General features: G+C 36.2%; 1 protein-coding gene across 4 annotated transcripts in view; it reads left to right on the forward strand.

Moving 5' to 3' along the window:
- Positions 1 to 12,580, forward strand: part of MLLT10 (MLLT10 histone lysine methyltransferase DOT1L cofactor) — a 125,827-nt gene that overhangs the window by 89,417 nt on the left and 23,830 nt on the right. For all 4 annotated transcript variants that reach the window (XM_063413641.1, XM_063413612.1, XM_063413623.1 and 1 more), the window contains one exon: positions 1,470 to 1,648. In XM_063413641.1, the coding sequence (XP_063269711.1) occupies positions 1,470 to 1,648 (179 nt within the window). The remainder of the gene's footprint in view (positions 1 to 1,469; positions 1,649 to 12,580) is intronic.

Below are 12,580 nucleotides of genomic sequence, written 5' to 3' on the forward strand. Positions count from 1 at the left end.
AGGTTTTGGGGATGGTGGCCAAAAAAAAAACAAGGAGGGGGAGGTGCTAAATGGAAAAAGATATGAAGGTCTGTAAGAAAGCAGAGCAGGTATGGAATTTCTCTGTGATGAAGAGACTGGGGAGAAGATAAGTCACCAACCTTGGTTAGGCAGGAAAACAGTGTTGTCGCGGTGTGTCTTCAGCTGCTTTTTTGAATCTTCTTTCTCTAGTGGGTCTGGCTGATTCTCTCTTCCATTTTTCTTGACAGTTAATAGAGTCAGGGAATTTAAGATGCATCAGTGTTTGCATATTATGTGTGGGTTTGGATGATGATAGTCTCCCATGACTGCCTGTGCTCAGAGGGATATCTGGGTGGCGAGTGGTGTTTTAACATTGCGTATCTTCTTATTGTCACTGCCTTCTTCAAATCATTATTTGTATGAGTGACAAACTAGCTCCACCCTTTGCCTTCTAACTGGCATTTCAGTTCTGTTGCTTTTTTTGATCTAACCATGTTCATTCTACTTCTGTTTACTCCCTGTGGCACTCTTCCTCTAACTGCAGTTCAGTGCTACCATGCTTGATATTCCTTGGCCAGCTGACAGCTCACTTATCTAATGCACGTGGAGCCTTACGGTTTCATAGACAGGTACTACTTCTTGTCCTGGGCTTCTGGTCAGTAGGGGTTTTTTTCCCAACCTCTATAATGAACTTTACCCTGCATGTAGATGAACAGAAGTAATGGCTTCACAGAGGGGTGTGAACTCTTCCTATTTAAATTGCTAACTTACAAGTCTGACTAATGTTAATGTGTTTAGTCATTTATTTGTTGGCTGTTCTAGCAGAAATGTTAGTCAAGCATTCGTATAGATCATGGATGGAATTATAGTTCGTGAATAAATGAGCTACTACCAGTTCTATCGGCAAATCTGAGTACTTTGTCCTCAGACTTGCTGTCAATATTTTTCTGAAAAAGTACAAGCAATCATTACTTGCCAAAATTACAGTTTTGAACAAATGTATGTTGTTTAGTAACATTTACTTTAAAGTTAAAAAGTATTTTTTCCATTTGTACGGTGTGTGTCCAGTTATGTAGCCCAATGCTTCATTCTTTACTTAACAGTAATACATTGAAAGAACAAACTCTGATAGCAGACTCAGTTGAAGGCAGGCATTTTAGCCAAAAATTCTGCCACTGTTAATATTTGAGCAGTTTGTAATGCACATAAATATTTGATTTATGACACATGTTTTACAAAAACTTAAAAGTGAATCAATCTGTGTTCCCTGAACTGTAGAATGTTAAATGATGAGAGCACTTGTATCAATCAGCATGGTTAGAATTTCTACAGAGGAGCTTTCTGCATTACGTATTAAGTGATCTTGTTTATCTTGATTAATTTTCTACTGCATATTTACGTGGTTACTAGTAAACAGAGGGAGAGGGAGAGAGAAAGATGCATGTAATTGTTTTTGTAATTTTTTTCAGGTATTTTTAGCAGCAATGATGTAGCAGTATCATTTCCAAATGCAGTATCTGGCTCAGGATCTAGCACTCCCGTTTCCAGTTCTCATTTACCTCAGCAGGCTTCAGGCCACTTGCAGCAAGTGGGAGCTCTATCACCTTCAACTGCGCCTTCTATAACTACTGTTGTTGCTGCAACTCAGGTAAACCATCACAAGAGTTTAAGATAGAAAACCGTGTTACTGACCTGCTTAATTTCAATGTTAAAAGAAACAGTAATTTTTTTGTGAAAATTGGTTAATAAACATTATATTTGTTGTGAAATGTTGTAGTGGCTGGAAGTTCCCCATAGTATTACATAGTCTTAATTTGTAGAGCACATACAGTTTTTTTAAATATAGTCTGAGAAAGTGCTTATTAATAATAATGACTTGTATTATGGCTAATAGCATAAATGCTGGTTGCAGTTTGTCAGTGTTCTAACCAATGCTTTATCAGAACATAAGAAAGGATTTTAAAAAGTCAAATATGTAACATTTTCCGTGTTTTATGCAAAAATGATGGAAGAGTAGTTTGTTTGGGAGATTTAACAAATGGACAACTAGCTCTGGCAAAGAGATGGCCAAGGCTGACATCTTGGTAGCGAATGTTGACATATATGTTACAGTTTTGCATTTGAAAAGTCATGCAAATGAAGATCCATAGTTCATGTTTGATGGTGAAGGAATAAGAGAGGCATGGGAGAAGTGTAGAAGGGTGGCATAGTTGAAGTAATGAACCAGAAAAAATACCTTTATGATAGTATTTTGTATGAATTTAAGTTGGACAAGATTACATTTATCAAGATGAGAGAGTATAAGTTATAGTTGCAGAAAGTCACCATGATTACTGTTGAAGTATGAAGGAATACTGCAATATACATGATGATTTTATACTCCTTGTTTCTTGCATTTTTCATTTTTTCTGATGGGAATTTCTCTTACAATGAATGTATCAAATGCGTATCTTTTTGTGTGCTTATAAGCAATGAACTTGTAATTTATCTACAGTGATCTAAGATAGTGGATATAAACATGAAAAAATCAAGCTTAATGTGTGTATGTGCACAATCAGGTGGACAGCAGAAATGCTGTGTGAAGAACAACACAGATTACATTTCAGTAGCAAGTAGTAATTTGTTCTTACAGGTGGCAGTTCATATTTTTACATCATTCTTCTGGACTGGTTTTCTAAAGAAATAAGGTGGTTTCACCCAAAATTGAGTGGTACCTCTTTGGCACAAATTGATAGAAACCACTTTAAAGAAATCAATTAAAATTTTGATACTTTAGGAAGTTATCCTTTTTTTTTTCATTTCCAAAGATAATTACATACTAACTCAATGACAACACTTAAATTGAACAGTTTCGAGTTCAGGGGAGGGGCTGTGTCATAGTTTAGTAGCAGGTTAAAAGTTCTTAAAAAAACCTGAAATAAGTCAGTGCTCAGTTTTCACAGAGGAGAGGTTTGCCATCAGAGTCTTGGGATTACTTGGCTTTTTGTACAGCTCAACATATTCTTTTAAATGGTCTGGGGAAAGGAGGAGGAGGAGCACACACCCAAGTTTGCTGATTATGCTGAGTTATGCAATGAGCCATTATGAAGATCAGCTGTCAAAACCTGCTGAAAGACCGCAACCAGCCTGTGTTGACAAGGTGGTAAGAGGGCAAATAAAATCAATGTTAAAGGGAAAGGACAGTTTCTGTTCAAAACAGATACGGTACATGCCAAAAGAGGTACAAGAGGAGCCATGGCAGTGAACAATGGCCAAGAACATCTTTATGAAGAGTGAGTAAATAGTAAGGGAGTCGTGGCCTCAAAAAGAGACACTGAGATGGGATAAGAGAAAGGTCTGTAAAATCAGTTGACATGGAGAAGTTAAATAAGCAAGAGTTGTGCACTGTCACTTCTTTTTGTTAACCTCTCTCAAAAAATAAACAGATCGAGAAAGCAATTGGACAAATCCCATATTTTATGAGTCAGAAAGAGAAATAGTATTTTTTCCCCCCTTGTCACAAAAAAATAAGTATACCCTAGGAGATGGACCTTCTCTTACTGTTTAGCTGAACTAGAGAGCCCTCCATAGGTTAACTGCATAAAATTCCTGTCCTTCCTTTGCCTTTGTTTCTTGTGAGTTGCCTTGGGGACTTTTTTTTTTTTCATCCCCAGAGAAGCAAAGGAGTATCTTGCCTCACTACCAAACTTGTTTTCAAGTGATCATAGATTTACTTGTCAGGATCTTGTTCACAGGTACTACCATTTAAAGAGTCTTGGGTTTGAGATTGAAATGGTGAGTTTTGTTTGAGAGCTGTAAAGGTGAATTCTGTATTTGAATTAACAAAGTCTTAACAAAGTCTGTGCTGCTTCAGTGAGTCTTCTTTCAGTGCATAAGGTCTGTAGTACCTTGGAGAGATTCAGCCAGGAGAGCCTAGTTTGACATGCAGTTGTTCTCCCCTTGAAACAACCCTTTTTTTTTTTTTTTTTTTTTTTTTTTTTTTTTTTTTTTTTAAATCTCTTCCCCTACCCCCCACCCCCTTCCCATTTAGCATAAATGACTGATTAGATGTCAAGGGTTAGGGTTTTCCTACTTCTGTGACATTCTGTCAGAGTGCTGTCTGCTTACTGGGCTCTTGTGAGTGTATTCTCAGTGTTTACCCACCTCTTGACCATGCAAATCTTCAAATAAGAGTGTGCCCGTATGTTTCTTGTGTAGTGTTCTGATTAAAAGAAAACCATCTTCCTAGATTATAAGCTAAGGTAAGCTTGCACCTCTCTAGCAAGAAAAAAGTAATAGTTAAAAAATTAAGTTTTACTTAAACTATTATTTAAGAGAGCAAGTATGACCAAATCTTGTCTTCTCACTTATTAGCAGATGTGCTATTGGAATAGTGCTAAAACTTGGAATAGCCTCCAAGATGAGCTGCTAAGGTGCATCCTGGAAGATTTCAGCTGGTTTTCTTAAGACTCTGTTGGGCATTTGCAATTATGATTTTGGGTACATCAAAAAATTTGTCAATTTTTCACGGATCTTTTTGCACATCTCTTTTTTTAAGGAGTGTTAAGAAATTCTAAGGAGAAAGTCTTGGGGAAAAAACATGTTCCTGTAGAATTAGTTTCAGAATTAGCTGATACATTCTGATTAGAATGGCATGATAGGCATCTAAGGCAGAAAATTTTATTCATAACATTAAAAAAACTTGCAAACAGTTGAAAGCAACTGCCCTAAATTAGGTAATACTATTATTGAAAACTGCTATTAAATTAATACTACTCAAACTGATAAAATAACTTCTGATATTTTTAATAATTTACAGGCCTCTATAAAACTTTGGTGATTAAAATCCCAAAGTGCTGTTTTTTCCTTCAATAACTAAGCAATACTGATTTTAAAGCTCAAAAAACCTCACAACTTGAAAATCCTGGATTTTGAGTTTTTATTCTGTTGACTAGTATGATAGTTTCCATACTGCAGTTTTTGTTTGTTCTTAAGACAAAAACACAGTATGTGCCTTGTTACAGTCCCCTTTTCTGCCTCATTTTCTTTTCTCTCATGCCACTCATAATTTTTATTCCAAACTAATAAATCCAGAAGACATTATGACCTTGTGTTCCATTGCAATGCTGTAACTGATTTGAAGTGCTGGTGTTCCTCACCAGGTGGGAACCAGTGGACTAGTAAAAATGCCACTTGCTGGAAATGCAGATTATTTTGCATGCTTTTCTTTTTTTTATGTGTCTTGGGCATAGACTCAGGTTACACTGCTTAATTCAATAAGGCTTTATTAGCTAACAATGCATTTAACATTGCAAAATGTAGTAAAAAAGGGGGAACAGTCCACACAAATATTTTCTCCTCTTTTTCCATGAATTGGTGCGCTTGACATGGTTGTGGATACTGACTATACCATATGTAATAGCAAATGGCTGTATCCCAAACTTGTGTCTTTGCTCTCAGAAGTGTGTCTTTAACTTTCATGTGGTTATTGATATGTGTTCTGTTATTGAGAAAAACCACTGTCTTCTCTTTGGATTTTGAATATTGTCTTAACTTTCCCCTTTTAAGCCAGGTCACGAGTTGCACCACTTGAACATCCTATGGTTGGTTTTTATCTCAAATATTTCATAATGTTTCATAGTACAGCAAAAAATGTTTGTTAGCCTGTTAGGCTGTTCTGTAACAATTTGCTGTACTGCTCTTTCTGATAAGTTATTCTTAATGATTAACATGTTCATAAACGAAGTGGTGATCTGGGTGCCTCAGTGTCTTCAGGCGTTGTACAGCAGGATTTGTTTTTAGTCATTTAGTACTGTATAATTGAATGTTTGCTACTTTGGTTGGGATTGGGATTGAAATTGCTTGAGCTGTGTGTTCTTCTTGATGACTTAAATTATGTAAAAGTTTTTGACTGTAAAGGTTTTTGACTGGGTTTTCTTCAGTCATTGATTGTTGAAGCCATTTAATGGTGCAGACTGTATTGCTTTCAAGAAAAAAATGTATTTAAGTGTCTTGTAATCTCATTTCAATAGTGCTTTTAGTGGGAGTGGAAATGGCATGTAGTAGTTTGCTTAAATACACAGTCTTTTACTTCAAGAATTTGTAGCTCATCAAATTTCTGGGGTTGTTGTTGTATGATCCCGTAAGATATAATCTTTACATTATAGTAATATCAGTTCATTGAGAAATTTTAAGCATTTATTATTTTGAAAATTCAATATCAAATTTTCAGTTTGTATTTGATTTTTTTTCTTTCCACTGTGTGATGGTATCTCTGCTCTTGGTGACTGTAGTAAGTACATCTTCAATTTCAAGCAATATGGCACATACTTGTTAGTAACCTCTTCTAAAGATACAATCCAGAAGATTTTCTTATGGTGGGATTTTTTTGCTGCTGCTGCTAGATTTTTTGTTCTTTTCTAAGTGTTTTTTCCTTTGCAGCTTCTGTTTTATTTTCTTCCTAGCTTCCCAACTCCTGCTTTATGCACTGTGCTTCCTTTACCACAGAGGCAGATAATGAAGAGGTAGAAGGACAAGAAATATCTGTAACAGCAGTTCTTGTGGCTTGCACACAGATAGGGAAACTGGAATAGTTACTGTTTGTTATTCTTTACATCCAGGACTTGTTTGTGATGGCATGATAGGTCCACTTCAACATAGTGTAATGAACTACTGCCTCCAGGGTGCAGATGTGGTAATTGGGAAGGTAGGTGCTGCTGCTCAGTTGCAATTCCGAGTGAAAGAAGTTTGCTTTTTATCACTTCCATTGTCCCTTCCAAAGTTCTTTTGGCTTTACTTCCATTAAGAGCAGTACAAAAGCAGCAGGGTTTTCTTTAGCATTCATTTAGAGGTGGTTATGCTCCTTTGTCTGATCCAGCTTCTAAGGGGAGATAAGGCTTACTTTTTTCCAGTAGATTTGGAGTTATTTGTTAACAGCAGAGGAATGTGAAAGCTAAGGAATCCTGGGATCTTTTCTGAATGTAGGGCATGTGATGTTTCAGATGCATCTGTGCTGTGGTTTTTATTTTCTCATTTTCTGAATTAATCTAGTCCCTAATTTTGGATCTCTATATTCCCCTGCTCTTTCTCCAAATTACTAGTCTACGCTATTTTTGGCGTCCTGTTGTAGTGGGTTTTTTCCTTGTCATAGTTTAAGTCTGCTCATCATTTTGCATGTTATCAAGGGACCTTTCTTGTCCTTTTTATTTTATATTCTGGCACTCGTGGGAAAATAAATGAAAAGACAGGAAATAGAAACTCTATTCTTAGTTTTTGTTCCTTTCAACAGAGAAGTTAGGAACAGTTTTGGGAGCGATCTTATTTATACCTTCCACAACAGGGGTGGGATTGTGAAGGAACTTAATAGTACATCTTTAACAAGTTACATGTTCCTTTGCTGAAAATTCAAGTTCGGAGGGGTTTTTGCAAGTCTGCAGGAAGAGGGTTTGGGCATTTTCATGGGACAGTAAAATGCACCTATCTGATTGATATCGCTTCCAAGTTTACAGTTGTAACCTCAGATTATGGATGCTGCATTCCTAAATTCAGTATGGCCAAGAAAGATACTCCTTTGTCAATTTTGTTTCCTGTTCTTGGTCAGAGAAACATACTGTGTTTCCTGCTGGTTTGGATTTGTGTATTTTAAATTTAATATTCAGCACAAAGTAAATGTAAGGAAGAAAGAGGGAAAGTTTCAGGTTAAGCATCTGAAGTTTGCTGGAGCTGGGCAGACTGCAGCGTTATAGGGGATGGTTCTGGGCTCTCCTCCCTGTGGATACTCTAGAAAATGGCAGGTCTGTCAGCTACCAGTGTTTAATCAAATTTTCTACGGTGAATAGAATAAATATGTGGGAAAAAAAGCCAAGCTGCCCTTGGTTCTAGGACTTTAAGGTGTGACAGATTTGACCTGCACTAGATGGTTGGCTGCTTTAGTGAGTTTCCTGCTCTGCTCCCAAAGATGCACAGCTCAACCAAATGTACGTTAAGAGCTGCTGGAATACTCCTGTATCACCTTTGGATCGGAACCTCTTAAAACTAGAGACTGTGGCATGACCTCAACAAACTTATTTAAGCAATAATCCTTTTTTTTTGCAGTGCAAAGGGACTTAGCATAATTAGACATATAATAATTAAACTGCATTAGACATCTAATAGAGATGATTGCCAGAACTTAAGAAGAACTTTACTCTCTTTTTACACGTTTTTCAGGCCACTGTCTGAAGTCTGTTCCTTAACATAGAAATCATTGAGATACTGAATGCTATAAGAGCTTAGGAAGTCCAGAGTGCAGGTAGTATAGATTTCTGCTGCATATTTGGGGGGTGCCTTGTGGTGAAACCTCTCACCTCTTAGTAATTAGTCCTTAAGGTAAAGCAGAGACAGCAGTTATGACCATATGTTAATATATTGCTAAGTTTCTCCAAAACAAGTCAGTTAGTTAATTTTTGAAGTTCAGTTTATACATTGTCATATACTGTATGTTGTTGATTTGGGGAGGAGGTGTTGTTTAGTTGGGGTTTTTTCTTGTGTTTTAGGCTTTTTTGTTTTGTTTGTATTACCTTTAATATGAATGATAATTAAAAAGAGATGAATAAAACATCTGGAGATAATGATGTTACATAGTTTAAGCAGCATGCTTCCAGAAGAAGGAAATTAGATCCTTACTGTGGTACTAGAATTCTCTAATCAATAGAAATGCTGGATACATGGAAATCAATTAACATATTTTATGTTACCATCAAAACACCTCTTGATGATAAGGTCCTTGAAAGAGGCTCCTGTCCACTGGGTGAAAGGTAAAATGTCAACATGCATCACAGGCTGTTTGGATGCTGGAATTATTTGGTTTTTCTTATTTTACAATTTAAAAAACGATACAAAAGAAGATCTCAGCACATCCAGAACAAAAAGAAATCATTCTTAACAGAGTATGTTGCCACAGGAAGTTGTCAGTGCTTCTGGATTTGGGAAGTGTGTTAAATGGATCCTTCAGTATGTTGTAGACAGAGAGGTTTGATATTGTGGTGTAGGTTGTCAGTGCAGAACAGAGACTTTCCTTCCAAACCTACTAAACTGTATTTTTGTCACAGCCACTTATATTTCAGTCTTGCAGAATGAAAAATGTGAAAGAACTGTACTAGTAAAAGTTTTTGCATCAAAATTCTCTTGTGTCTCACTTAAGAGCTGTTTTAATTTTTATCTACTTCTGGGCAAAATGGGTAAAGATCTAATTTTCTTTTCATGCAGCTTAACTGAGGATTTTTGGGGTGGGGGAGGAGGAGAGTAGTAAGGAGGAAGAATTTACAGCCAGAGGGAAAATTCCTTCCAACATGTGACTCAACTAGAAGAACAAAGGAATCATAGTTGCAAGTAATCTAGTATTTAGCCCAATGAAAATCTCGTTTTCCTCTTGCTTCAGAAAGCTTGTCTTGATGTAGACTTGTGCAGTACAGAGGTAGTGTGAAATGCAGTGGGGAGGTTTTGCACAGTGCCGCATGCTGAGACAACTGCATCAATGTTTAGCTCTAGCAATAAATGTTTTCTGCCTTCAAGCTGAAGCTTATTTAGCTTGGCTTATCTGGTGCTGCTGTAGCAACCATCAGTCTCCAGGCAACTGAGGCACATTGACCTCTTCGTTGAAGTGAGTGTAGCACTACTTCAATTTAGCTGCCTGAGACAATAATAATGGTGTTGAATGTAAAAAGTGTGAAATTTTCTAGTTTGTATGCAATGGAAATAATAAAACTGTTTAGGTGAAACAATGTTTAGGTTTAACTTGAAAAAGATTTTGAGTTTGCATGGTGTGTGTTGGTTGCTGAGGCAGTGGTCTTGTAGGCCTTATATAAATGTTGAGAATCTTGCAAGCATTTTTGTACAGCAGCAGTTCTGCTACTGAAGGTGTTTCATTGCTTAAATAGCAAAGACTGTTGATATTTAGATAGTTAAAATGTCTGTGCTTATGAACAAGTAACTAATTCTTTATTATTACTCTTTTTGAAATTATAGATGACCTTGAAAGCAGTTACTTTTCTATTAGATCCATTATTTGCCATGTTGCAAGTGTCTGGCTTTCTTTGGAATACTGGTATGAGGAAAATAGATTCCTCTATGGGTATACTGAGTTTGTTTCCTAATAAAGTCATTTTTTCTGCTAGCCAATATGAGAAGGAAATTGAGATTCCTCATATATAGATTAAAGTTCTTAAGTAAAAGAGGTTCTTGGGCAAGATTCAACTTCTGTGTCGTGTAGAGCACATACAGTTTAAGTGTTGTGAAGACAGATGATGGAAACGATAGAGTAACCAACTTAAGGTGAAAGGGCTTTGTGTTGAAATGATGGCTCTGTTTTCAGTTAGGTCTGTGGAGGAATCCCAGGGTCTTATCTCTACAAAGCCTCCTTTAAAAAACAAACCAAAACCTGCAACAAAACAAAATCCCTAAACAAAAGGAACCAACCAAACAAAAAAGACCTCTTAATGAGGTAGCATTCTAGTAGGTTTAAGTTTCTTTTTTATGTCTGGTTTGTAAATAAATAGATCTTAATTGGTTAAAAATTTATATAATATTTAGTTAGTTAACATGAAAGAGGGGAATAAAGTGGTAGTACAGTTTAGGTTATAGTGTTTTCACATTATTGGAAGATAGGCCTTCTATCCATGTGGTTTTTAATGACTTCATGTGCCCTTGTTGTACACTGGGCAGAGGTATAAATTAGTTTCTGTAGGTGTGCCATTAATTTTTCATTTTGCCTTTCAAATCCCACTGTGTTTCCCAGTTGTATTCATTCATGCCTTTCTTGGAAAATATTTGACTGCTGGTGTTTGAATGTTAGATGATTTCATTTAATTGAAAGATTTATTTGTATGTTTAATCAAAACAATTGATTCTCAAAGACAGTATTTGATTATTAGCTTGTTCATAAGCTGGAGTCTTCATTACAGCTAGAAGTTCAAAGGATTTATTTTCTGCTGCAGACAGAAAAAGTACTAGTAATGTGAATATTGTATCCACAGAATGATGTCACAAATACATTTTTTCTGACAAATTTAAATAATGGCAATTTGTGCACTTGTAATTAATGTTCTTTTTCTTCTTGAATGAAAAGCTGCTTTTTTCTTCTAAGACATCATAAACCCTTTTTCTGAGTTTATTTTAATGTTTCAACCTACTAATTATACTTTGCAGTTAGTTCTTTTATTTCAGCCAGGTGGTGAAAACATTTTTTGTGCAATTGGACCTTGATTATCTGTTTTAAAAAACCCCCAAACTTTCAAGGGCTTCAGAGTGTTTGGATGGTAATGGTGGCAGTATGGGAGGGCTATCTTTTCAATCTCAGCGTTGCTTTCATAGAATGAATGTGTAAAAAACTGTGGTGGATGTTTGGGTTTGATTTGCGTTGGTGATTGTGATAGCAGGTGAGGTGAGGTTTGCTGTAAAAATTCGCTCTGATTCCAGTCATCAGTAGTGCTGTAGGTTGTTTTAGTCAAGTGGTCAATATTGTTTGCTTTAAATTCAGTTATGTTCAACTTAAGACAGCCAAAACATATATTAAAAAAGATGTAAATCAAAGTATCAAATTTAATTAAAATATATGAACAGTAATGATCATACTACAGATTAATATTGTTTTGTGTTGTGCTAGTTGTTTTGAAAAGTCAGATGATAATTTTTGGAAGAAATGTGGGAACTGTATTTTATTAAGGATTTTCTGTGTTGTGTTCCATCCGTGTTTCTTGGCATATAGGAAAATAAACAGGAATTTAGATTTTTGTTTTTCCATTGGAAACAAGCTCTTGATAAGCCTTCTGAGATACCTAAGCAAACTCTGTATTTGTGGTGAAAACTTCCAAGGGTTGTGTTGCAGGAAGAGATGCGTGAGAAGGGGTTGATGCAGCAGGACTCCCGTGTGTGGTATTGAGGATTGTGCTGCTGTGGGTGTGCTGTGCCATCCCGAGGGCAGCTGCCCATTCACAGGAGGAGAGTGATGATGGGGACTGGAGTTCCCTCACCTCTCCTAAATGCACTTAAAGGTTGTACCATAGGTACTGATAGAATAAAAGGAACTGATAGCATGTTCTTCCAATTGCCTTCAATACCCAAGCAAAGGCCTTAAAAATTCTGGGGATAAAATAATATTGCTTCACTTGCCCAAGTTAAGGTAGGAAACAGAAGGCAAGGTTGCTTCTTCTGCTGTTTCTGGATAGGCAGCTCTTTTCTCCTCTCAAGAAAAGAAAATAATTTTATATATGCACATTGTATTTTTTCAATTATAATTATGTGTATAGAATTAATATGTGTTCATATTTAATATAATTTAATTTCTGCCCAAGTTTTAATTATTTAATTGTTCAGATAAATGTTGCTTGCCATAGACCAAAATGCATCAGCTTAAGATGTCTTCTAGATGAAGTAAACTGATGCTAACTCTTGGTCCTGTGCTTGCATTTCCTTCATATTTCATGAAGCTGGACAAGCATGGAAAGTGTTTGTAACATCTCAGAAGTGTAGCAGGACAGCTTGCAAAAAACTTAGCTTTAAATTTCATCTGCATCGAAATTTTTGATATGATTTCAGTAGTATTTAGCCATAAGTAGTTGTTGGG

The sequence above is a fragment of the Prinia subflava genome, chromosome 1 (assembly GCF_021018805.1).
Source record: "Prinia subflava isolate CZ2003 ecotype Zambia chromosome 1, Cam_Psub_1.2, whole genome shotgun sequence".
Classification (NCBI taxonomy): domain Eukaryota; kingdom Metazoa; phylum Chordata; class Aves; order Passeriformes; family Cisticolidae; genus Prinia; species Prinia subflava.